Source organism: Bufo bufo, chromosome 1, assembly GCF_905171765.1.
Source record: "Bufo bufo chromosome 1, aBufBuf1.1, whole genome shotgun sequence".
Classification (NCBI taxonomy): domain Eukaryota; kingdom Metazoa; phylum Chordata; class Amphibia; order Anura; family Bufonidae; genus Bufo; species Bufo bufo.
In genome coordinates this window covers 176,134,285-176,162,174 of record NC_053389.1, presented here as the reverse complement: position 1 = coordinate 176,162,174, position 27,890 = coordinate 176,134,285, and the positions used below count along the sequence as shown (strand labels likewise).

Below are 27,890 nucleotides of genomic sequence, written 5' to 3'. Positions count from 1 at the left end.
TAGCTCCAGTAACAGCACCAAATTATGGACTTGTGGATGTTGTGCTCCCACTGTTCCACTTTGAATGTCAACCTTTTAACACCTTGTTCTTTTTAGCTCCAAAATTCTGCGCACACATACCTGCCGCCACCACTAGGAGGTGCTAAGAAGCTTACTGTATACTTTTTGTACATTGAACTCCGTGATAGAACAGTATGCAGTAAACTTCTGGGCCGTCTAGAGTTGGGTGCAGGTAGCCAGACAAAATAAATAAATAAATAAATAAATAAATATATATGTAATGAAAAGAAAGGCAGCACTCCAATAGATAAAAATAAAAATAACTTTATTTACCCATAAGGCTGTTGCGACGTTTCGGCTCTTACACAGGAGCCTTCCTCAAGGCTCCTGTGTAAGAGCCGAAACGTCGCAACAGCCTTATGGGTAAATAAAGTTATTTTTATCTATTGGAGTGCTGCCCTTCTTTTCATTACTCGTATTCAACTGGATTGGCTTATATCCATATTGGGCTTTTGCACCCTTCATCCATTTTTTCAACTGTGACGGTGCTGCCATTTTTTTCTTTTTTGTGTATGTGTGTGTGTATATATATATATATATATATATATATATATATATATATATATATATACACATACACACACACACACACACACACACACAATGCTCAAAAAAATAAAGGGAACACAAAAATAACACATCCTAGATCTGAATTAAATATTCTTCTGAAATACTTTGTTCTTTACATAGTTGAATGTACTGACAACAAAATCACACAAAAAAATTCAAATTTTTAAACCCATGGAGGTCTGGATTTGGAGTCACACTCAAAATTAAAGTGGAAAAACACACTACAGGCTGATCCAACTTTGATGTAATGTCCTTAAAACAAGTCAAAATGAGGCTCAGTAGTGTGTGTGGCCTCCACGTGCCTGTATGACCTCCCTACAACGCCTGTGCATGCTCCTGATGAGGTGGCGGACGGTCTCCTGAGGGATCTCCTCCCAGACCTGGACTAAAGCATCTGCCAACTCCTGGACAGTCTGTGGTGCAACGTGACGTTGGTGGATAGAGCGAGACATGATGTCCCAGATGTGCTCAATTGGATTCAGGTCGGGGGAACGGGCGGGCCAGTCCATAGCATCAATGCCTTCGTCTTGCAGGAACTGCTGACACACTCCAGCCACGAGGTCTAGCATTGTCTTGCATTAGGAGGAACCCAGGGCCAACCGCACCAGCATATGGTCTCACAAAGGGTCTGAGGATCTCATCTCGGTACCTAATGGCAGTCAGGCTACCTCTGGCAAGCACATGGAGGGCTGTGCGGCCCTCCAAAGAAATGCCACTCCACACCATTACTGACCCAATGCCAAATCGGTCATGCTGGAGGATGTTGCAGGCAGAAGAACGTTCTCCACGACGTCTCCAGACTCTGTCACGTCTGTCACATGTGCTCAGTGTGAACCTGCTTTCATCTGTGAAGAGCACAGGGCGCCAGTGGCGAATTTGCCAATCTTGGTGTTCCTTGGCAAATGCCAAACGTCCTGCACGGTGTTGGGCTGTAAGCACAACCCCCACCTGTGGACGTCGGATGGAGTCTGTTTCTGACCGTTTGAGCAGACACATGCACATTTGTGGCCTGCTGGAGGTCATTTTGCAGGGCTCTGGCAGTGCTCCTCCTGTTCCTCCTCGCACAAAGGCGGAGGTAGCGGTCCTGCTGCTGGGTTGTTGCCCTCCTACGGCCTCCTCCACGTCTCCTGATGTACTGGCCTGTCTCCTGGTAGCGCCTCCATGCTCTGGACACTACGCTGACAGACACAGCAAACCTTCTTGCCACAGCTCGCATTGATGTGCCATCCTGGATAAACTGCACTACCTGAGCCACTTGTGTGGGTTGTAGACTCCGTCTCATGCTACCACTAGAGTGAAAGCACCGCCAGCATTCAAAAGTGACCAAAACATCAGCCAGGAAGCATAGGAACTGAGAAGTGGTCTGTGGTTACCACCTGCAGAACCACTCCTTTATTGGGGGTGTCTTGCTAATTGCCTATAATTTCCACCTGTTGTCTATCCCATTTGCACAACAGCATGTGAAATTGATTGTCACTCAGTGTTGCTTCCTAAGTGGACAGTTTGATTTCACAGAAGTGTGATTGACTTGGAGTTACATTGTGTTGTTTAAGTGTTCCCTTTATTTTTTTGAGCAGTATATATATATATATATATATATATATATCAAAAATAGGCAGCACTCAAGAGATTTGAATGAAAAAACAATCACCTTTTATTCACCCATGTGGGCAGCGTAACGTTTCGGCTTAGTGCTGAGCCTTTAGGTGATTGTTTTTTCATTCAAATCTCTGGAGTGCTGCCTATTTTTGATACATATATATATATCAAATATTTTTGTATTCAAGGACTGCTTATCCTTTGGGCCGTGCACCCTTCTACTGATTTAACCCCTTGTGCTGCCTCATTTTAATATAATAAATATATATATATATATATATATACACACATATACACATATACACATTCATGCAAATTTTAGTGCAAAGTGGACAGAAAAAAGGACGAGGTATTATTTCTAGATTTGCATTTAGTGATTTTGTCAGGATACATAGCCGCTGGAACTCCTTGCATTTTAATTTTTTTAAGGTTCTGCTCTTGATTATAATATATATATACACACACACACATTCATAAAAATGTTAGTATCTTTTCATTTTTGGAAGGAAAGTTATACCTATCTGATGCCAGCAGATGTAAGATACTAAATTTTGCATATATGTTGTTTCACAGAAAGGCGAAGCAGCATTGACTGGATTACAATACTCCTCATGCATAATTGGTCTCCCTAATGGGAAAGAGCACCCCAAGGCCACTCAGCTAAGCAAAGCAATGTTCTCTTCCAAGACACCGAGTACTCTTGTACTTTGGGAAGGACAACTGGATTGAATATATCATTTGTAGAAGGCTAATACTGGGACACTCTGTACTCTTGTCCTTTTTAAGGAGAATGGGATTCTCACATCTCATTTCCAGTGGATTATTGTGTGTCCACCTGTTTCTCTCTCGTGTTCTAGGAAGGCATATTTTTCTTATACTTTTTCTCTGAATCTTTTCATAAAAAAATATGAGTCCTAGGAGACCAAAGACTGCTATATACCAATTTTCAGACCAACTAGAGCATATTTGATTTGGGTCCGAATCATTATTATTATTATTTTTTATTTGCTGAATCAGACATAAAATGAATTTCCAGAAATTCATATATTAAGAAAGTTCCAGCTCTTCAAGTGGTTACTTTTAATAAACTTGCACAATTTTTCTATTACGATTGAGTTTTTTTTGTTTTTTTTTTGTTAAGTTGTCCTGTTTGCTTTCATGCATGCAATGCAAAGTGCCAGTGCCTTATGGCTCTTCTAGCATGTGAAGTATGATACCAACAAACCACCACTGTAACAAGTAGTCAGGCTCAAAAAAATACCATAGAAAACAAATGACAACTGCTACCATGTTTGAGTTGTACTAGATGTAGAATTGCATGCATACTTCTCCAGAGTAGCCAGTAACTGGTCAGGCTCAGGACTATCCTGAATCTGGATCATCTGCTCACGGCTCAGTCGAATAATATCGCACAGCGACTGTGAAGCATTGGAATGTTGCTGAAACAACAAGGAAACATACTTACATCACACAGCCTGTAGATATCATAACAGACACAAAAAGGACAACACGTTCTAAGACACTGTTCACATTTCATTTTTACTGGCAAAATCCCATGTATGCAACTGTTCTTATGTATGCCATAGAGTTGAAAACACCACCCATAGGCTCCAATACCATGCAACATGGTTGTATTGCACTGAAAAGCCTAGTGGGCTACAATTTTCAATACAGAATGAAATCAGAAATATGTCGCACACGGGTGATGAGGAATCACTTAGAGGTGCTCCCACAGACAGACAACACCCAATCTGACAAATAGATAAAAAATAAATAAGTAATAGTGGGGCACTCTCTATAGTATTGGGAATTTAATAGTAATATATAAATAACCATATAGATAAAATTCAGATAATGAATAGTACAATTGATGGTATAAAAAAGGTAGGTAAAAACCAGATGATTAATAGAATAGTCAGTTTAGCAGCAGTAGTAAATTGATTGTGAATATTATATCGCAATATTGCTAAAAATTAATCACCAATTCATCAATGGATCTCAATGTCTGGAAGGATAACGGTCAGCCGGACCTCTAGTAGTATAGCATGTTCGCTATGCGAATTAGATCGATCTGATATATGACAACCCGAAAGTCTTCTAAGAACCAAATCAATGTGCCAGGTAATTCTAGTCTCAAGCGCAGTCGAGCGCTAGCAACATACAGAGCGGCGTCCCGCTCACTTAACAGGAACAGCGGCGTCCCGCTGTATTATCCAGATAATGCGATCGCTTAGTAGAACAGACTGTCACAATCTTACCGGGAGGACTTCAGTGGACTCCGTTGACCTCGACACGGTGAGCCTCCTATGAAATTCAGAGTTCCAGTCTCAAGGGCTATTTGCTTGTATACAAATCCCGCACCAACCTTTGGTGTGCACGTGACCCCGCAATGAATGAGGGTTTCCTCCGTGTGGCGAAAGTTGTCTGCGCAACTTGATATTTTTAGTAATGGGTTCGATGTGCGTTTGTCTGTATTCCAAAACTGGGGGGTAGTACCAAACGCGTTTCGGGGTTTAGAGAAATGACCCCTTCATCAGTGGCTAACATCCCCCCTGTTAATGCCCCTCCTTTATAGGGGTCAAAGTTCACAAGAAAACCTGGCTTGAGATAGGTCTTCCAAATTTCCATGGACTTCGGATTTTGGATTTTTTAAAGAGTCCATACATGTGTATATAGCTATAATTTCACATTATCAAAACTAAAAAACAATTGAATCTAGCAAGGAAAAGACATATATCAAACTAAATAATCACAAACAATTCATTTGTATTAAAATTATTAAAAAGCATGTTCCTTAAATATAAGGATGAAAATCAAGCTATTAGCAGTTTCCCAGACTAAAAAGCTTCCATACAATTGTTCTTTATTATCTCAGGAGTCAAATAAAAAACGCACTGACACCACTTGCACTTTTGGTGCGGTTCCAGTGTGTTTTTTGAAAAAAGTGATGGAAAACATTTTACAATATAAAATATGTGAAAAAATGTATATAAAAAAAATATATGAATATAATCATGTAAAAAAATTAAAGTTTAAAAATGTATTCGTCCACAAGGTAGTTGTCCTTGTGGGATATTGATTAACCAACTAGGATTGTGACAGCTATTAAATAAAATATAGCTGTTACACGCAGTAGGTTTAGTGAAGGTTGTACAATGGAGCCTTCCTTCTTGGTTTGAGATCCGTATGTCTAAAAATTCTAGTGTTTCTTGGCTAGTATTACCTGAGAAAGTCAAGTTCCACTCATTAGAATTGATATCTTTTAAGAATTGATCTAGTATTTCTTTTCCCGCCTGCCAAATAAAAAAGACATCATCGATGTAACGTTGCCAGAGCACCAGGTCCGTCCCCAGTTTGGGTTGGATAAATTGGTGTTCCCACTGTGCCATAAACAAAAGGTCATAACTGGGGGCGAACCTGGTGCCCATGGCTGTCCCTTGCGTCTGTAGATAAGTCTCCTGCAAAATTGAAATAGTTGTGGTTTAAAATAAAATCTATCGCATCAATCACATATTCAACTTGAGTTCGGTTGAGTCTCCCTTCTAATAGTAATTGGGTCATGACTGACTACTTTTTCATCTGCCAAGACATGTACATTTGAAGAGTTCTCCCTAGAGAAGTTTTAATATAGAACCTTCGATATAAAGAAATCATTTTGTTTGAATTTTGAGAGAACGGGCCAGGTTTCTCCAATAAATACCTTGTGGACGAATACATTTTAAAACTTTTTTAATTTTTTTACATGATTATATTCATATATTTTTTTTATATACATTTTTTCACATATTTTATATTGTAAAATGTTTTCCATCACTTTTTTCAAAAAACGCACTGGAACCGCAAGTGGTGTCAGTGCGTTTTTTATTTGACTCCTGAGATAATAAAGAACAATTGTACGGAAGCTTTTTAGTCTGGGAAACTGCTGATAGCTTTATTTTTATCCTTATATTTAAGGAACATGCTTTTTAATCATTTTAATACAAATGAATTGTTTGTCATTATTTAGTTTAATATATGTCTTTTCCTTACTAGATTTAATTGTTTTTATTTAGTTTTGATAATGTGAAATTATAGCTATATACACATGTATGGACTCTGAAAAATCCAAAATCCGAAATCTATGGAAATTTGGAAGACCTATTCCAAGCCAGGTTTTCTTGTGAACTTTGACATTAACAGGGGGGATGTTAGCCACTGATGAAGGGGTCATTTCTCTAAACCCCGAAACGCGTTTGGTACTACCCCCCAGTTTTGGAATACAGACAAACGCACATCGACTACCCGAGGAGGTGTGGAACCCATTACTAAAAATATCAAGTTGCGCAGACAACTTTCGCCACACGGAGGAAACCCTCATTCATTGCGGGGTAACGTGCACACCAAAGGTTGGCGCGGGATTTGTATACAAGCAATAGCCCTTGAGACCGGAACTCCGAATTTCATAGGAGGCTCACCGTGTCAAGGGCAACGGAGTCCACTGAAGTCCTCCCGGTAAGATTGTGACAGTCTGTTCTACTTAGGCTACTTTCACACTTGCGGCAGAGAGATCCGGCAAGCAGTTCCGTCGCCGGAACTGCCTGCCGGATCAGGCAAAATGTATGCTAACTGATGGCATTAGTAAGACTGATCAGGATCCTGATCAGTCTTAAAAATGCCTGATCAGTCGAAAAAATGCATTGAAATGCCGGATCCGTCTTTCCGGTGTCATCCGGCAAAAACGGATCCGGCATTTATTTTTTCACCTTTTTTTCAGTCTGCGCATGCGCATACCGGAAGGACGGATCCGGCATTCCGGTATTCTGAATGCCGGATCCGGCACTAATACATTCCTATAGGAAAAAATGCCTGATCCGGCATTCAGGCAAGTCTTCAGTTTTTTTAGCCGGAGATAAAACCGTAGCATGCTACGGTTTTCTCTTTTGCCTGATCAGTCAAAACGACTGAACTGAAGACATCCTGATGCAAACTGAACGGATTACTCTCCATTCAGAATGCATGGGGACATACCTGATCAGTTCTTTTCCGGTATAGAGCCCCTGTGACGGAACTCTATGCCGGAAAAGAACAACGCAAGTGTGAAAGTAGCCTAAGCGATCGCATTATCTGGATAATACAGCGGGACGCCGCTGTTCCTGTTAAGTGAGCGGGACGCCGCTCTGTATGTTGCTAGCGCTCGACTGCGCTTGAGACTGGAATTACCTGCCACATTGATTTGGTTCTTAGAAGACTTTCGGGTTGTCATATATCAGATTAGAATGTTCGCTATGCGAATTAGATCATACTACTAGAGGTCCGGCTGACCGTTATCCTTCCAGACATTGAGATCCATTGATGAATTGGTGATGAATTTTAGCAATATTGCGATATAATATTCACAATCAATTTACTACTGCTGCTAAACTGACTATTCTATTAATCATCTGGTTTTTACCTACCTTTTTTATACCATCAATTGTACTATTCATTATCTGAATTTTATCTATATGGTTATATACAGTCATGTGAAAAAATTAGGACACCCTTTGAAAGCATGTGGTTTTTTGTAACATTTTTAATAAATGGTTATTTCATCTCCGTTTCAACAATACAGAGAGATTAAAGTAATCCAACTAAACAAAGAAAACTGAAGAAAAGTCTTTTCAAGATCTTCTGTAAATGTCATTCTACAAAAATGCCTATTCTAACTGAGGAAAAAGATAGGACACCCTTGCCCCTAATAGCGAGTGTTACCTCCTTTGGCTGAAATAACTGCAGTGAGACGGTTCTTGTAGCCATCTACCAGTCTTCGACATCGGTCTGAGGAAATTTTACCCCACTCCTTAATGCAGAACTTTTTCAGCTGTGAGATGTTTGAGGGGTTTCTTGCACGTACAGCCCTTTTCAAGTCACCCCACAGCATCTCAATGGGATTCAAATCTGGACTTTGACTTGGCCATTCCAGGACTCTCCATTTCTTCTTTTTCAGCCAATCTTTGGTTGATTTACTAGTATGTTTTGGGTCATTGTCATGTTGCATGGTCCAGTTCCGCTTCAGCTTTAATTTTCTAACTGATGGTCTCACATGTTCTTCAAGCACCTTCTGATACACAGTAGAATTCATCGTGGATTCTATGATGGTGAGCTGACCAGGTCCTGCTGCAGCAAAGCAGCCCCAAACCATGACACTTCCACCTCCATGCTTCACAGTTGGTATGAGGTTCTTTTCTTGGAATGCTGTGTTTGGTTTACGCCAAACATGTCCTCTGCTGTTGTGTCCAAATAATTCAATTTTGGACTCATCTGTCCAAAGAACATTATTCCAGAAGTCCTGGTCTTTGTCAACTTTATCTCTGGCAAATGTCAGTCTGGCCTCGATGTTTCTCTTGGAAAGCAAAGGTTTCCTCCTTGCACACCTCCCATGCAAGTTAAACTTGTACAGTCTCTTTCTGATTGTAGAGGCATGTACTTCTACATCAACAGTAGCCAGAGCCTGCTGTAGTTCTCGAGATGACACTTTAGGGTTTTTGGAGACCTCTTTTAGCATCTTGCGGTCTGCTCTTGGGGTGAACTTGCTGGGGCGACCAGTCCTGGGCATGTTGGCAGTTGTTTTGAAAGCCCTCCACTTGTAGACTATCTTCCGGACAGTGGAATGGCTGATTTCAAAATCTTTTGAGATCTTTTTAAATCCCTTCCCAGACTCATAGGCTGCTACAATCTTTTTTCTGAAGTCCTCTGACAGCTCTTTTGCTCTCACCATGGTGCTCACTCTCACTTCAACAGTCAGGAGCACACCAAACTAAATGTCTGAGGTTTAAATAGGGCAAGCCTCATTCAACATGCAGAGTAACGATCTACTAATTATGTGCACCTGGTGTGAGATCTGAGCCAATTTAAGAGGGAATACATGTGAGGGTGTCCTATCTTTTTCCTCAGTTAGAATAGGCATTTTTGTAGAATGACATTTACAGAAGATCTTGAAAAGACTTTTCTTCAGTTTTCTTTGTTTAGTTGGATTACTTTAATCTCTCTGTATTGTTGAAACGGAGATGAAATAACCATTTATTAAAAATGTTACAAAAAACCACATGCTTTCAAAGGGTGTCCTAATTTTTTCACATGACTGTATATTACTATTAAATTCCCAATACTATATAGAGTGCCCCACTATTACTTATTTATTTTCAATACAGCTACAAAAAAAAAAAAAATCCACTTTGTACCTTAGCCCTTTATATTTCCTTCACAATAAAGTCGTATGAGTTTTATTGGTGGAGTAACAAGAGTGACAGTGCCCCAGTGGACACTGTGGGAAATTCAATACAAAGCTTTTCTTTTCTGCAAAGCCATCTAGCAGTGAGGAGTGGACACAACGTGGCAGCACACTATGTCACAGAAGAAACAGTTTCTCCTACCAACATAAAAACTATGGGGAAAATTTATCATCATCTTTGCACCAAAACATTGGTGCAAAGGCCCCACCAATAGCACACAAAGCACACATGGGGGGGGGTCACGGCCCCACCAATAGCACACATGGGGGGGGGTCACGGCCCCACCAATAGCACACATGGGGGGGGGTCACGGCCCCACCAATAGCACACATGGGGGGGGGTCACGGCCCCACCAATAGCACACATGGGGGGGGTCACGGCCCCACCAATAGCACACATGGGGGGGGGTCACGGCCCCACCAATAGCACACATGGGGGTCACGGCCCCACCAATAGCACACATGGGGGGGGGTCACGGCCCCACCAATAGCACACATGGGGGGGGGGCACGGCCCCACCAATAGCACACATGGGGGGGGGGCACGGCCCCACCAATAGCACACATGGGGGGGGGTCACGGCCCCACCAATAGCACACATGGGGGGGGGTCACGGCCCCACCAATAGCACACATGGGGGTCACGGCCCCACCAATAGCACACATGGGGGTCACGGCCCCACCAATAGCACACATGGGGGTCACGGCCCCACCAATAGCACACATGGGGGTCACGGCCCCACCAATAGCACACATGGGGGTCACGGCCCCACCAATAGCACACATGGGGGTCACGGCCCCACCAATAGCACACATGGGGGTCACGGCCCCACCAATAGCACACATGGGGGTCACGGCCCCACCAATAGCACACATGGGGGTCACGGCCCCACCAATAGCACACATGGGGGTCACGGCCCCACCAATAGCACACATGGGGGTCACGGCCCCACCAATAGCACACATGGGGGTCACGGCCCCACCAATAGCACACATGGGGGTCACGGCCCCACCAATAGCACACATGGGGGTCACGGCCCCACCAATAGCACACATGGGGGTCACGGCCCCACCAATAGCACACATGGGGGTCACGGCCCCACCAATAGCACACATGGGGGTCACGGCCCCACCAATAGCACACATGGGGGTCACGGCACCACCAATAGCACACATGGGGGTCACGGCCCCTACCAATAGTACACATGGGGGTCACGGCACCACCAATAGCACACATGGGGGTCACGGCACCACCAATAGCACACAAAGCACACATGGGTGGTCACGGCGCCACCAATAGCACACATGGGGGGGTCACGGCGCCACCAATAGCACACATGGGGGGGGTCACAGCCCCACCAATAGCACACATGGGGGGGGTCACAGCCCCACCAATACCACACAAAGCACACATGGAGTCACTGCCCCCGTTTCATACCGCACAAAGCACACATGGGCTCACTGCCCCTGTCCAGTACCACAAAATGCACACATGGGGTCACTGCCCGACCAATACCACACATGGAGGATCACGGCCCCACCAATACCACACAACGTACACATGGGGGTCACAGCCCCACCAATACCACACATGGGGGTCACGGCGCCACCAATAGCACACAGAGTCACTGCCCCCGTTTCATACCGCACAAAAGCACACATGGGCTCACTGCCCCCATCCAGTACCACAAAATGCACACATGGGGTCACTGCCCCCCTCCCATACCACACAAAGCACTCATGGAGTCACTGCTCTTCCCCCACATCGGCTCACTGCCCCCCTCCAGTACCACAAAAAGCACACATGGGGTCACTGCCCATCTCCCATACCACACAAGGCACACATGGGGTCACTGCCTCCCACACGGTGAGCACATAAGGTCACTACCTCCCACACAGTGCACACATAGGGTCATTGCCTCGCACACATAGGGTCATTGCCTCCCACATCACACAGTGCAAACCTCATGACGTTTTTTTTTTCAGCTTTGAAAAACGACTTTTAGCTCTGGGGACCCAAAAAGGGGTTGAGGAGATCTCTAAATGGACAATAAGACTTTAAAGCAAGCTCTTAATGAAATAGGAATTCTTGTCTAAATGCAAAATGAAACTTAAAGGGGTTGTCTCACTTCAATAATTGGCATTTATCATGCAGAGAAAGTTAATACAAGCCACTTACTAATGTATTGTTATTACCCATATTGCTTCCTTTGCTGGTTTGATTAATCGTTCTATAACATTATATACTACTCGTTTCCATGGTTATGACCACCCTGCACTCCATCAGCAGTGGCCGTGCTTGCACACTATAGGAAAAAGTACTGGCCTATGAGAGCCCCTGCAGTCCCAGCAACCAGAGAAGCCAGCACTTTTTCCTAGGATACAAAAGGAAGGCCACCGCTGCTGGATTGCAGGGTGGTCGTAACCATGGAAATGAACAGAGTGTAACGTGATGGAAGAATTAATCCAGCCAGCAAAGGAGGCAATATAGACAATCACAATACATTAGTAAGTGCCTTGTATTAACTTACTCTACATTATAAAAATGCCACTTGCTGAAGTGAGAGAACCCCTTTAAAGGTCATCATTATCAGATTAGTGGCACTCATGCAAGCGAGGCGTCCTCTTTAGTATTTACCTGCACGCCGTCTAGATTGCAGTGGAGGTGCAGGGTAATTACAGCTGTTCATACTATTTGCTTGGTCATAGGTCTTCCATGATATGAAGCCTGACAACCCCTCTAACCCGAAAAATGCAAGGAGAAAATACACTTACATTGTCGTCTTTTGAAGGATGAATCATTTCAATGAGCCTCTGAACAATTTTTTCTTCATTAAGCCACTGTGTAAAAAGAAATGGGGGGAAATGAGGTCACACCATATCACCTACAAGGTACAGGGAGATGGCCAGTGTCATGAGCTCCATAGGTTGAGTCTGGTATGGCAGCTCAGCTCCACTGAAGTGGCCCAGCTGCAATATAACAACCTGTGGACAGGTGTGGCTCGGTTTTAAGAATTAACCCGTTAACTACCAGCGCCATACATGTACGGCGCTGGTCGGGTCTTTTCTACAAAAAAATTAAATAAAAAGTGATCAAAAAGTCACACACACCCCAAAATGGTATCAGATCGCCCCGCAAAAAATTAGCCCCCATACAGCTCCGTACACAACTACAAAAAAGTTATAAGGGTCAAAATATGGTGACAAAAAAATAAAACTGATTTTTTCCCACTTTAATTTTTTTATCACTATAAAAACGCAAGAAAAACTATACATATAAAAAGGTATCGCCGGATTCGTACTGACCTGTAGAATAAAAGTAACCGGTCAGTTTTATCGTACATCGAACGTCGTAAATAAAAAAACAGTAAAACTGTGGTGGAATTGCTTTTTTTTTTTTTTGCAATTTCACCCCCATTTGGAATTTTTTTCCCCCTATTCCCACTACATCATATGCAATATTAAATGGTGGCGTTGGAAAGTACAACTTGTCCCGCAAAAAACAAGCCCTCATACGGCTATGTGAACAGACAAAAAAGTTATGGCTCTGGAAAGGCAGAGAGCGCAAAACGAAGAAAAAAAAAAAAAGGTCCTGAAAGGGTTAAGCAGCCATGTTTTACAAATCCTGAACATTCCCTTTAATATTAATTGAATGGTTGGTTTTGTGTGTAAAAATTGCTGTTTACCTGCAAAATCACACTTCTATTGCAGTCACTGCTATGCGTGGTGTAAGTGTGAACAAAGCCTTAAAAGGGGCTGCCTCGTGACAAACATCCCCTGTTCACAGGATTGAAAGTGTCTAATCAGTGGGGCTCCAACAGCTGGGGTCATGGGCAATGATGAGAATGGGGGACCTGAGTTCCCTGAGCAAACAGGGAGGATCCCTATTGTCGTATATATTGGCAGGATCCCCAGTGGTTGGGCCCCCACTTATCAGACAATTATCCTCTATCCTTAGGAGACAATCCTTTTAAAGGGGACCTGTCACGTGGAACATGATTTCTGAGCTGATGGATATATAGTTTTATGGGAAAAGATTTTGTAAAACTTGGAATTTACTCATTTACATTCCTGCTCTTTCTGGGCTTTGAAGTCCAGGAGGCGGTCCTATCAGTGATTGACAGCCTGCCCTCTATGACTGTGTATACAGAGATAGCTGTCAATCACTGACTTCAAAGGCCAGAATGAACAGGAATGTAAATACACAAAATACAAGTTAGGCCTCTTTCACACTGGTGTGTCAAGTGAATGGGTCCGCATCCGTGATGCGGAATGGCGCCCGTGTATTGCGGCCCGCATTTTGCCGCAATACGGCAACAGGCCGTACACGCCAGTGTGAAAGAGGCCTTATACTGAATCTTTTCCCATAAAACTATATATCAATCTGCTCAGCTCCTCCTGCTCTACAACATGCTGTCTGCAGATTAGGCCTCATGCACACGACTGTAGTTATGGTCCGCATCCGAGCCTCAGTTTTTGCGGCTCAGATGCGGACCCATTCACTTCAATGGGGCTGCAAAAGATGCGGACAGCACTTAGTGTGCTGTCCGCATCCGTTGCTCCGTTCCGAGGCCCCACAAAAAAATAAAATAAAATAGCTTTACGGACAAGAAATAGGCATGTCTACAATGTGCCGCCAGTTCCGGAAATTGCGGTAGGCACATGGGTGGCTTCAGTTTTCTGCGGATCCGCGGATTGCTGACCGCAAAAAAACGGCACGGTCGTGTGCATGAGGCCTTACTTTGCATTTTCATGGTGACAGGTTCCCTTTAAAAGGGACACTGACAGGCCGTTAGAGCATATAAAGTGACATATATTCTTCTATTGGTCTTAATATGCTTAATTAACCCCTTAAGGACTCAGCCCTATTTCACCTTAAAGACCCGGCCATTTTTTGCAAATCTGACCAGTGTCAGTTTAAGTGGTGATAACTTTAAAACGCTTTGACTTATCCAGGCCATTCTGAGATTGTTTTCAATTTCTCTACTTCTATAAAATACATAGTAATACCTCCAAAAATAGTTATTAATTTACATTCCCCATATGTCTACTTCATGTTTGGATCATTTTGTGAATGATATTTTATTTTTTGGGGATGTTACAAGGCTTAGACGTTTAGAAGCAAATCTTGAAATTTTTCAGAAATTTTCAAAAACCCAATTTTTAGGGACCAGTTCAGGTCTGAAGTCACTTTGCGAGGCTTACATAATAGAAACCACCCAAAAATGACCCCATTCTATAACCTACACCCCTCAAGGTATTTAAAACTGATTTTACAAATTTTGTTAACCCTTTAGGTGTTCCACAAGAATTAATGGAAAATAGAAATACAATTAAAAAATTTCACTTTTTTGGCAGATTTTCCATTTTAATAATTTTTTTCCAGTTACAAAGCAAGGGTTAACAGCCAAACCAAACTCAATATTTATGGCCCTGATTCTGTAGTTTACATATTGATAAAAACACTTTTTATAAGTAACGGAAAGGCAGCGAGGGGTGATAATGGTATAGTTTAATTAAGCATATTAAGACCAATAGAAGAATATATGTCACTTTATATGCTCTAACGGCCTGTCAGTGTCCCTTTAAGGTGGACATACACCTTCAGTAGTTGTGTAATGTGTATTCCCAGCTTTCTGAACAGCGGAGCTGCAGGAGATGAGGTAATGGCGGTGGAGTACAAAGTGGCCAGAGTTCACCTTTGCTGACTGCTTACCTAGTGTTAATCCAAGGTAGAAATGTTATTAGGATCAATGAATGTTAGGGACGTTACCACTATTAGTCAGTATGCAGTGCCACGGTATAGGACGGCTCTAGGTCTGGAGGGTTTGACACAGCCATTAAAATCTTACATGCCCTTGTACTACAAACAGTTACATTTTATGGCTCATTCTTACATTGAATACATCCTGCCTCAGCTGAGGTTGCTCCACACAGGTCAGAAGCCGCAGTAACAGATCCATAATCGCTGATGTGCCTATGTGTCGCAGCAACAGGTTTACAAAGTCATCCTTCTTACGTAGAAAGGCTATAATCTGCAAAACAAAATATATGTATTATATGCGGACTGTGCTGTAGCCCGAGAGCCTAGCAAACGCTGTCAGGTAAGCTTAGTGGGGGAGCATGCCCATGTCACTGATTTTATACAGCCATGTAAACAGGCAACAATCCACCCAACCCTGCCATCAGGCTACAATAAACCACAGCTCAAGAATGTAAGACAAAAACGCTGTGTGGCTGCTCTTCCAGAAGACTGTGAGGGAGGGACTTACTAAAAGCCCCCCCCCCCCCCCCCCAAAAAAAAGGGCTTGCCGCTCCTCAAAAGAAGGACAGACATAATATAATTTTTTATATATATATATATATATATATATATATATATATATATATATATATATATATATATATATATCTAGCAAGTTAAAAAAAAAAAGGAGCACATCCCTGTTCTATTCACATCAGGGACCTCATTCAGGGTGCTAACGGTCATACATAGTCTGAACTGCACTACTGTAAAAATACAGTGAATGACAACATTAGATACATGATGTATTACAGTCCAGTATTCCTTACAAGATCCATGTCTCTGGTGATTAAAGGTATTGTCCCACTAATATAAATGTATCCCGGCCAACAGATATCGCTTTTATATCACTTTCCCCATATATATCACCATTTATCAAAACTGCCTTATTCTAAATTTGTTTTGATATTCAGTTGCAGTAGGTTACGTCCTGTGGTGGAGTCTTGTAATGTAGGACGTAGGAAGACTCATTGGCACGGACAAGGGGCATGGTTAGTGTCATATGATCTGATGCCAGGTGACATCTCACTGCCCTAAGGCATGATGGGACAGCAGACACATTGCAAACTAGGAAATAGCAGGCAAGTATGGGAGATAAGAGAAAACTGCAAATGAGGTGGGGGGGGTTAGCTGCCTGACAAAGCAGATCTGGACTAGAATGCTGTTTGCAACTCAAGATCACTACAAGGTGCCATGCACACCTAGTAGCATGGTTTACAATGCAGATGAAAGAGGACAATTACTGTTACTGGAAATTTGATTTCCCGCAGCCTCCACATCGGCACTGATAGGAGCTTGATCCCGCCTCCCAGGGACAGGAAACAACAGCGGAAGCCCAAATAAAAAGACACCTCCTCCTTCCTACTCCAGTTAATAACAGAGAACCGAAGATAATTTAGAACATAAGCACATCATATAAATACAATCTGTGATTTCAAACCAACAAATATATGGGGGGGAGAGAGAGGAACCCCAGTGCCATTGTGAAGGCTACGGGAAATCGCATTACCGGTAAGAGTAATTGTCATCTTTCCCCAACGCCTCCACACCGGCACTGATAGCAGATTTTAAGAGAAGGAGATTTTTAGGGAGGGACCACAGCAGAAAGGACTTTTCGTCATAACGCCAGATCCTGGATAGCCATAACATCAAGTTTACAGTGCCTAAAGAAGGTTGTGGGGATAGACCATGTGGCTGCCTTACATATCTGATCCACAGAGGCAGCCCCCCCCCCCCCCTTTCAGTCCACAAGGTGGACAAAGCTCTTGTGGAATGGGCCTTCAACCCCAAGGGAGGAGAAACCTCTTTTTTATTTATAACAAAGGATGATGGTTAAGTTTTATCCACCGGGCTATAGAAGTTTTAGAGCAGGCATCCTCAAACTGCGGCCCTCCAGCTGTTGTAAAACTACAACTCCCACAATGCCCTGCTGTAGGCCGATACCTGTAGGCTGTTCGGGCATGCTGGGAGTTGTAGTTTTGCAACAGCTGGAGGGCCGCAGTTTGGGGATGCCTGTTTTAGAGGCTGCAAGACACTTATTCTACCCCTGAAACTGAACAAGGAGATGGTCAGACTTTCTAAAAATCTGTGGCCTTAAAGGGAACCTGTCACCTCTACTATGCTACCCTCACTGAGAATTTCTAAATGTTCATTGTGTTACCCTAAACATATAAATTACACTTTTAATTTCATTTGCAGACGAATTCAATAAGTATTATGCATTTTTGTACTTCCCGCCTTTTATGCAAATTAACATAAGAGTCATATCTTACTTAGCTTCTTTTTTAACAAGTCCCATTCAACTTCCAAGCTGTTAAAGTGAGTCTGTCACCTAAACCAGGGATGCTCAACCTACGGCCCTCCAGCTTTTGTAAAACTACAACTCCCACCATGACCTGTTGTAGGCTGATAGCTGTAGGCTGTCTGGGCATGCTGGGAGTTTTAGTTTTGCAACAGCTGGAGGGCCACAGGTTGGGCATCCCTGACCTAAACTGACCATTACAGAACACTAACACCATAATCTGCATGATAGTCCCCATATTTAAATGCTACTTACCGTATAGCTGTCCGTCGCTTATTTTCGCTAAAAACCAAACACTTATAATAAATATGCTAATTAGGTTCTAAAGGTGCCCAGGGGCGACGTTCAAGTGGCCGGTGCCCAGGCCCCTCGTAGCTTTTCATATAAAACCCCTCCCCTTTCACCCCTCTGGCCCGCCCTAGGTTCTTCAGAAATCCAGCGCCAGTGCCGTTCACAAGATTCGCAGCTCCTGTGCACTTCATTCCCCATTATGGGCAGAGGCACAAGAGCGTTTAATGCTCATGTGCCAGCCTTGTGCCTCCGCCTATAATGGGGAATGAAGTGTGCAGGAGCGGCGAATCTTGTGAACGGCGCAGGATTTCTGAAGAACCTAGGGCGGGCCAGAGGGGTGAAAGGGGAGGGGTTTCATCTGAAAAGCGACGAGGGGCCTGGGCACCGGCCGCATGAACGCCGCCCCTGGGCCCCTTCATAACCTAATTAACATATTGAATAAAAGTGTTTTTTAGCGAAAATAAGCGACGGACAGCTATACGGTAAGTAGCATTCCAATATGGGGACTATAATGCAGATCATGGTGTAAGTGTTCTATAATGGTCAGTTTAGGTGAAACACTCCCTTTAAATGTAGATGCTGGAAGTTGGGATAAAGCGCAGGACACAGATGGAGGAGGTCCGGAATCTGAGGCAGAATCCAGGGTTCCCCTGCTGAAAGGTTTTGAAGCAGGGGAAACCAGGACCTCTTTGGCCAATAAGGTGTAATCATTATAACCTGTGCCTCTTCTACCCGTATCTTCATTAGTGTCCTTGAAATCAGAGAAAATGGTGGAAATGCGTAGATAAGACCTCTGGGCATGTTAACGAGAGAGCATCTATTTGATTTAGATTCTCCTGGGGCAGATGGAATAGAATTTTCTACCTTCCTGTTCTGTCTCAACGCGAACAGATCCAGATCGAAAGCCCCTATCTCTCTGAGATCTGTTTGAATACTTCTAGATTTAATAACCATTTCTCTGAGGGATTGTCTGCTGAGAAAATCTGCAAAAATATTTTCTTCTCCTTTTAAAAAAAAACGCTGAGATGGACTTTAGGTTCTCTTCTCCCCGTTTGAATATCATCTTTTAGACAGCCGCCAAGGACTTGCTCCTCATCCCCCCCTTGACAATTTAGATATGCCACCGTCATTGGTTTAGCTTAGGAAGGCTCGTAAAACTGCTGTTAATTCCCTCAGGTTTGAGGATGCTAAAGACATCTGGAGATTCCATGTCCCCAGTACCATTTCTTGCAGAACATGGGCTCTGATTGTAGATGCTTCTCCAACGTCCACCAACTTTTTTTTTTTGGTGTGGGATTTTTATTTTCTTTCCTAAGGAACTCTGTCTTTTCCCAAGATGAAAGAAGGAAAGATTGCAAGATCCTGGTGTAGGCCTGAGCCCAATTCACAGAGGATATTGTTGACGATAAAAGTCCCAGCAAGCACATGATGTCTCTTATTAATGCTATCCTTTTTGGAAAAGAAAATTCTTACCCGGGTTACTAGGTTGATCTGTTTTCTTGGGTCAAAAAGGAGGATAGATGGTGGGTGTCCAGAAATACCCCCAGAAATAACTTCTGCTGACCTGGAATTAGTTTTAACTTCTCTTGGTTGATGACCCATCCTAAAGAGGCAAGGGTTTGTTTCACAATTCTGAGATGGCCAAGAAGATGAGAATAGGAATCTTCTGTAATCAGAAGGTCGTCCAGATAGGGGACCACAATTATTCCTTTCATATGAAAGTAACCCATTACATCTGCCTTAATCTTTGTGAAAAGATGTAGCACACTGGAGAGGCCGAAGGGTAAAGCCTGTTACTGGAAGTGACCGAGCTCTCCTTTTGTGTATACAGCGAACCTGAGATATTTTTGACTCTCACTGAAAATAGGATCATCATAATAGGCATCCGCCAGATCGACTGTTACCATGTAATAGTCTTGAAAAAAAAGAGATTTACTGCAGATCTTATTGATTCCATCCTAAATTATTTTTATTTTATTTTTTATGACAATGTGATTTAGGTCCTTCAGATTGAAGATCTTTCTAAACTTCCCATTTGTTTTTATTATTTTTGGAATAAGGGAGATGAAACCCCCTGACCCTGCTGGTCTAACGGAACCTTTATAATGACGCTTTTTTCTAAAAGGGAAGAGACTTCTGATGCTAGAGCTTCCTGTTTGCCTAGATCTGAACAAACCTTGTTTGTAAGGAATCTTACAGGCAGTAAGGTCTAAACTGATTGGATTTAAAGGGGTTGTCCGGATTCAGAGCTGAACCCGGACATACCTCCATTTTCACCCAGGCAGCCCCCCTGACAAGAGCATTGGAGCAGTTCATGTTCCGATGCTCTCCTTTGCCCTACGCTAAATCGCGCAGGGCAAAGGCATTTTTAGGAGTTCCGGTGACATACCGGGCTCTCCATGGGGCTGCCAGGAAGCCCGGTGACATCACCGGCACTGATGGGCGGGCTTTAGAGCTGCCCTAGCCAGTAAAACGGCTAGGGCAGCACTAAAGCCCGCCCATCAGAGCCGGTGACGTCACCGTACACACACTGAAGTTTCCGCCCGGCAGTGTGTTATGATAAACAAAAGAGCCAGGGCAAGGGAGCTCATCGGAGCATGAGATGCTCCGATGCTAGCCTCAGGGGGGCTGCCTGGGTGAAAATAAGGGTATGTCCGTGTTCAGCTCTGAACCAGGACAACCCTTTTAAGACCCAGGGAGAACTCCTATAGAATCCCAAGCATGGCCAAACTTTGAAAGCCTGCCCCTTACCGGACTTTTGGCGTCATTGGGACTTCTTGGAAGAGGAATTGGGATATAAAAAATCCCCTCCCCTGGCGTCTAGAGGATTGCCATCTACCTGAAGACTCCTTTTTGTTTTGGGTCTGATAGAACCTAGCTTTTTGTAAAATATCGTCCAATGCAGACCCAAAAAGTCTATCCCCCTCACAGGGAATAGCACAGAGGCAACTCCTTGAGCCAGCATCACCCGACAAGGACCTTAACCATATGTCTCTACGGGTAGCGTTTGATAGAGCTGTAGACCTGGCCGAGAGCCTCACCAAACCTGCTGAGGCATCCGTGTTTTAACCCCAGGAGAGAGAGAGGATATAATTTCTTCCCAGGGGGTACCGGCTGCTCAATGATTTTCCATCTAGTTAATCCACATGGAAACAGACCTAGATGTGCAGGTGGCAGCAACAGTAGGTCTAAACATAGCCGATCGCGTATCCCAAGATATTTTAAGGAGCCCTTCACATTTTTTGTCCATGGGGTCCTTTAGAAACCCCATGTCTTCAAGGGGGAGGGAGTACTTTTTTAAATTCTGGCTACCGGGGTATCCTTTGTTTTGTTTTTCCCCGCTTCACATTATGAATCTGCAAACGGATATTTACGTTTGAAGGCTTTTAAAATAACGGGTCTTTTCTCAGGGTCTTTCCACTCCCTTTGTATAATGTCCCTTATATTATCATGAATAGGGAACACTCGTTTTTTCTTTTCCCCCAATCCTTGAAACATCTAACTTCATAGTTGCCAGTATAGTTTTTAACAGAAAATCTGTATCCTCCGGGGATCATAAGGGATAACCAGAGCAGTCAGAGTCCCCAGAAAAAAGCTTTCCTTCGTCAAAATTGAAGTAGACTGATGGGGAGAGGTGGAAGCCATATCAAATAAGGGTTCTAAGGTTTTCCATAAATGATGTCGACTCTTCCGCTACCACCCTTTTAGTGTAGAGTGGACATAGCGGCTTTTTACAAGCACATACACCAAATGTCTGAACCTGAGCAGGAATACTATTGCGACAACTATTGTCACGTTTAGGGGGGATTCTGACTTAGAGGTGTTCAGTCATAATCCCACAGATGGAAGCTTCGCCCCATAGGCTCCTCAGTACATACATTAGGAAAACTAGACCCAAAGGGCATACATCACTCGCACCCAGGTGGTGCTTTTGGGAATCTAGATAGGAAAAAAAAATCCATCTGACAACCCCATAACTTTAAAGGAGTTGGTCTCTTACCAGGCTGAGGGCCTTGTAGGGATCAGCAGATATGCGTGGGGCATCAGCATTAATGAAGGACATCCTGGTTATTCTCCAGCAATAGTCAAATTTCTGGAATCGCAGAGCCATGTTAAAACTCAGCGTCCCGCTTACATGGCTCCGCCTCCACACCGACTCCGAGCAAGCTGCGCTTCCTCCTGGCCAAGCCCCGCTTCCTCCTGGCCAAGCCCCTGGCCGGCTGGTCTGCGCGATGACGTCAGCCACCGCCGGAAGCGCGACCAGTACTGGCAGAGGACAGAGCAATGCAGTGTTACGGAATCCTGCTGCAAAGCCGCGCATGGCGTCGATCCTGCACGCTCCACCTGGAGCCTCTGTCCCCTGCTCAGCCCTCCCAAGAACGGGAAGAATCCTAGGCTGAGCGTCCAACTTCCAGCAAGCGCACTGGCAAGGCTTCCACCCGTCCTGAGGGACAGGAAACAACAACTGGAGTAGGAAGGAAGAGGTGTCTTTATTTGGGATTCCGCTGTTGTTTCCTGTCCCTGGGAGGCGGGATCAAGCTCCTATCAGTGCCGTTGTGGAGGTGTTAGGGAAATCTGTAATATGTCACATTTACTTGCTGTACCAAGCACCTAAATGCTTTTAAAATGGCTGATCCAGCAATGCTGCAAGTTCATTATGCACAAGTAATCAACAATTCCCATACCTATAGTTAAAGAGGGCCTGTCAGCGCCCTTGTAATCTCCTTATTTAATTATTTTTCACTAGAACTTTACAGCAAGTGGTTCCTCTGGAATGCCTCCTAGAAACTTATGAATAAACTGACAACTGTGTGCTCCTCTTCAAAGACTGGCACTGTTCTGTCAGTGCGGAGACACATCCCATTAAAAAGGGGAATCCTAACATGCAGTTGTCAGTTTAATCATACATTTCCAGAAGGAGTAACAGAGGAATGGCACACTGCAAAGTTTGAAGAAAAGATGCTCCAATGTTATATTGCACTGCGGATATTCCACCTGCAAATCCAGACAGAAAATCCTAACCATATATTCTACAGGTCAACATATCCTAAATGTATGTTCTTCACACGCGGCAAGATTTTTTGCTGAAATTTCAGCAACTGAAAATCGGTTTATTCAGAATAGGGTTGTTTTTGCTGCATGTGCATTGACTTCTGCAAGTCACAGTAAAATAAATGTGATAGTAGCAGACATTTCTGTGGCAAATCTGCTGTGTGTGAACACAGTCTAAGCAGGCCACAGCTTTTCTGTTTGTCCATCAATCATTAGAGGATGACCTTACCCAACACATCCAGCTTCATTTCTGAAATCTAATTCACAAAGGTTTCATTTTTAGTCATTGGTAGTAACATAGCTGAACACAAAGGGGGTCATTTATCAGGACTGGCTTAAAGACACGGTGGCTCAGTGGTTAGCACTGGTGCCTTGCAGCGCTGGGGTCCTAGGTTCGAATCCGACCAAGGACAACATCTGCATGGAGTTTGCATGTTCTCCCCGTATTTGCGTAGGTTTCCTCCCACACTCCAAAGACATACTGATAGTGACCTTAGATTGTGAGTCCCATTAGGGATGCTAATGTCTGTAAAGCGCTGAGGAATAGAGTAGCGCTATATAAGTGCATAAAATTTATATTTGCCCATAGCAACTAATCAGATTCTACCTTTTATTTTTGAGAGCTCCTTTGGAAAATGAAAGGATGAATCTGATTGGTTGCTATGGGCAGCTAAGGCAGTTTTGCTCTCCACCAGTGTTGAGAAATCTCCCCATTTCCTTTCTGCACTAGTTTTCACACCTTTGTCATGTCTAAAGTTACCTGTTCTGTCTTGCGGTTAATGAGGATTCCCATAACTTTGCTGAAGAAGCTGGCTAGCAAGGGATTCAAGTCGTCTTCATTTTGCAAGAAGCTATACAGACGCTTCAGTAAAGACTCATCTTCTCCTAAGGCATCATTGATTTGTGTTACATCTGCTGTAAGTATCTCACATGATACACTGGGATACCTATTAGAAAAAGAAAAAAAAAGGCAAATCACAAACCCGTAGTGCTGAAACTATGTAATTTACTATCAGCAGGAAGGAAGAGGACCATATGCTTGTGTTACTCTATGCGGAGCACCAGTGTCTAAAGATCTGTGCCACAAGGATATCCGACAAACACTGGATTTGGGCCTACATACTGCACCTAAATCAAACTGGCTTCTTAAAGGGGGTGTCTGAGAATACATAATTTCTCAAAGGTGCCAACAGCCTGCCTGCCCTACTCACCTGCCTCCTGCAGGCTTTAGCGTCTCCATTAGAGTTGAGAGAAGCAAGCTTCAGATGCTTCCTCCGAAGTCGCTTCGTTCAAAACTTCGGAATACTACTGTACGGGGATTAGACTCCGTACAGCATTAGAATGTATGGGCTCCGATGAGCCGAAGTTAGTTATTCACGAAATCGCAGTATACTTCGTTGAATAACTTCGGTAGTTGATTTTTAAAGTGGAAACTCAAAACCAAACTCTGGTTCAGTTCTGACTATATCTTCCAGTCTGGGGTTTGTTTTCTTCCTCAACAGCATGGGCATGGCGACCTGTACCCCTTCAGCCAACCGCTGGCCTCAGCAGCGATTCGTCCACAGGCAGATGCAGATCAGGTGACCATGAAGCAGATCAGGTGACCATGAAGCAGATCAGGTGACCATGAAGCAGATCAGGTGACCATGCCCATGCCGGGTACAAAGAAAACAAACCCCGGACCAGAAGATGGAGATGAGGGAACCAATGCAGAGGACCGTATGCAGGGAGCTTCAGTAGGGAAGGTACGTTTTAAACCGTACCATAGATTTTCCTTAAATGATGCCTTAAACATCCCCAGCCCCCCTCCCCCCCCCCCAAAAAAAAAACTAGTCATAAAAATAAAAAAATTCAAGATAGAGAGAAAGAGCGCTGTCTCTACAGCCAAATATTGGCTCAGTTAGGGCCTAAAAGTTATTTCATAAAGGGATTAATCCCATCTCGACCTTCCATGGCTGAGATGGGAACAAAGTCAGTAAGGTCTTTCTGGGGATAGACGGACTTGTGGAAACATCCAAGCAGCCATCCCGAGTAACAAACAGCGTAGCTCCCATTCACTGGTATGGGAGGTATGGAAATTACAAAGTTCTGTCTGCTTGGCCGATTTTGTAGCACTGCCTCCCCAGGCCGGCGCTTACCGCAGTTATTTCCTCCTCAGCCATGAAAAGCCAAGATGGGACAAATAGGTCATAGGTCTGGTTGTAGTGTATGGAGAGTAAACCTGCATGTCCTAGTGCTACAACCCAATCTCACCCAAACAATACTAAATGATACAAAACGTGCTGTGTGGAAAAATACATCTGAATGCGATAAGCCATGCTTACTTATAGCGCAGCTTCTCATCCACATCACCGGGCGGCTCCAGGGTGATGCAGGTGACCAGTTCCTCCATGTGCTGCGGCTGGACCAGGAATTCCACCAGCTTGCGATTGACCACTTTGCACTCTTGGAGCACATCTTCCTCATCCAGAAGTTCAAAGAGAGTAATGTTCTCTCTCTCCAGCAGAGTGTCCACGTGCGAACTCGTGTGCAGGTCAAACTTCCAAAACATGTCTCACTGCAAAAGAACACATCTTATTGTAATGTTCAGCCAGTGTCCTATACCTGAGAGGACCAAGAAATGCAGAAGCAACTGCAGGCACCAAAACGTCTGCAAAAATGGAATGAAGCACTGAGAAGACAAGCACCTACAGACCGCACATGGATCAAACACAAGAGATCAACCTACTTATGAAGAGGTCAGTGGAATAACAGAGAGCCCCAAACATTTCACCTACAAGACAGGGGCTGCTTTGTAAGTGCATAGACACAGCCTGATAGGAGGTTTCAATCTTCATTAGGACTTCTTCTTTACCGTCACATAATATGATATATACATGTACTCATCTCAATGGGGAAACAACTGCAGTCACTAAGCTAAAGAGGAACCATCATCTCTCCTGACACATCTGTATTAGGGTCTGAGAACTCTGCATTGTGCCGTTCTTCAGTTACTCCTTCTGGAAGTGTATAATAAATTGATAACTGGGAAAATCCCCGGCAATTATCGGGAAGGAGCGTTCCTAGGAATAGTCAGTCATTCTCAAAAATTGTCCCGTCTAAAGAGGCCGCCAATCCCCTGATGATCAGGTGAAAGCGTCGCTGATGGGGTTGTCTAAATCACTTTTTCTGGGAATCAGATTGTACTGTGTGAACAGGGATCTGCTGCGCAGAAACAATGAATCTCTACTGAGATGCCTAATCACAGTAATCCATGCAGCAGTGATCACCCTTTCCCATACAGAAGAGATGATTGCAGCATGTAAATGGCGCTCTCAGATCCTCTGATGAGCTGGCAAATATCGGGAACCAAAGGCTCAATCCCGATCATTGCCTGCTGTGGCTGCCCATGTAAAGAGGCCTTTACCATTCCGCTTGTTAATAGGGTCTTGTCCCTGCACTGTCAGATTAAACAGTGTCAGACTATGTGGGGACACATCCCTTTCGAACAGAATTGGAACACCAAATTGTCAATTTATTCATACATTTCCAGGCAGACTAATCGAGGACAAAGATTTAAAGCTGCTCCGTCATCAGGATCTACCCTATAAAACTAGACATACTGGCTGGTAGGACTCGTCTTGCTGCAGAGATATCTGTGCTTTTATGGAGATGCAAATGAGAAGTTTGAGCACCAGGGTTGGGGCTGAATCTTTGGAGCACTCCGTTTTAGTACCCAAGTGCTTTGCACACTCGCGCGCGCGCCCCCCCCCCCTAATTCACAGGGCTAGACATACTGAGGGCACGGATGTGTCCTAGCACCTACATATCATATACTCCATGTACTATAGCTTCATCACACTGAGATCTGCTCAGAAAGCCAATATACATACTGTATTACTGCTTCATTCACAAGCACAGTATATGATTATAAAGACACCAGTAATATGTGTTCGCTTATAAGCATAGAAAAACATATCTGTATGTGGCAATGCTATAGCTTGGCGATAAGTGCCTTGTTTTGCATGTAGAGATCCCAGATTTGAATCCTATATTTATATTCTTATCATATTGAGAATAATGTGTTTAGGCTTAAAAATGTAATAAATATTGCTGTTTTTTCTTAATCAAATATTGTGTCTGAATAAACCAGTAATAGGTTTTAGGTTTCTAAGCAAAAAAACAAAACACTATTCCCAATATAGGAAGGGTACTTTCACACTTGCGGCAGAGGATTCCGGCAGGCAGTTCCGTCGCCGAAACTGCCTGCCGGATGCGGCAATCTGGACGCAAACTGATGTCATTTGTCCGACGGCATGCAGATGCAGATCCGTCTGACAAATGCATTGCAATACCGGATCCGTCTCTCCGGTGTCATCTGGAAAAACAGATCCGGTATTTTTTATTTTTTGGGGCAATTTTAAAGGTCTGCGCATGCCGAAACACTTAATGCCGGATCCGGCACTAAGACATTTCAATAGAAATTAATGCCGGATGCGGCATTCCGGCAAGTGTTCAGTATTTTTGGCCGGAGATAAAAGTGCAGCATGCTGCGGTATTTTCTCTGTCCAAAAAACGTAAGAGGGACTGAACTGATGCATCTGAACGGAATGCTCTCCATTTAGAACGCATTAGGATAAAAATGGTCAGTTTTTTTTCCGGTATTGAGCCCCTGTGACGGAACTCAATACCGGAAAAGAAAAACGCTAGTGTGAAAGTACCCTAAGGTCTTTTATTGTTATTACATGGTCATTTATTATAGTATAGACTTTTATTATAGGTTAAAATGAGGGAGAAAAATAAAAAAAAGTTTATGCAAGTCTCTCCTGAGACTTGAAGTTATGATTTCAACATGCATAGCAGACCATTTACTACTAAACTATAGGATTACCACATGGGAGTAGTTTTCCCGGAATATCTGCAAAAGGTAAGGTTTGAACGCACTGTGCATTCAGCCTGTGTATAACATTTCAGGGGTTCTGAGTAC

General features: G+C 43.6%; 1 protein-coding gene across 4 annotated transcripts in view; it reads right to left on the bottom strand.

The window, feature by feature from the left end:
- PPP6R1 (protein phosphatase 6 regulatory subunit 1) overlaps positions 1-27,890 on the bottom strand; it is a 126,649-nt gene that overhangs the window by 71,873 nt on the left and 26,886 nt on the right. For all 4 annotated transcript variants that reach the window (XM_040432375.1, XM_040432395.1, XM_040432390.1 and 1 more), the window contains exons 2-6: positions 25,249-25,481; positions 23,685-23,871; positions 15,374-15,511; positions 12,252-12,317; positions 3,556-3,668 (exon numbers count right to left, since the gene is read on the bottom strand). In XM_040432375.1, coding sequence (XP_040288309.1) covers positions 3,556-3,668; positions 12,252-12,317; positions 15,374-15,511; positions 23,685-23,871; positions 25,249-25,475 — 731 coding nt within the window. In that variant the 5' untranslated portion in view covers positions 25,476-25,481. The remainder of the gene's footprint in view (positions 1-3,555; positions 3,669-12,251; positions 12,318-15,373; positions 15,512-23,684; positions 23,872-25,248; positions 25,482-27,890) is intronic.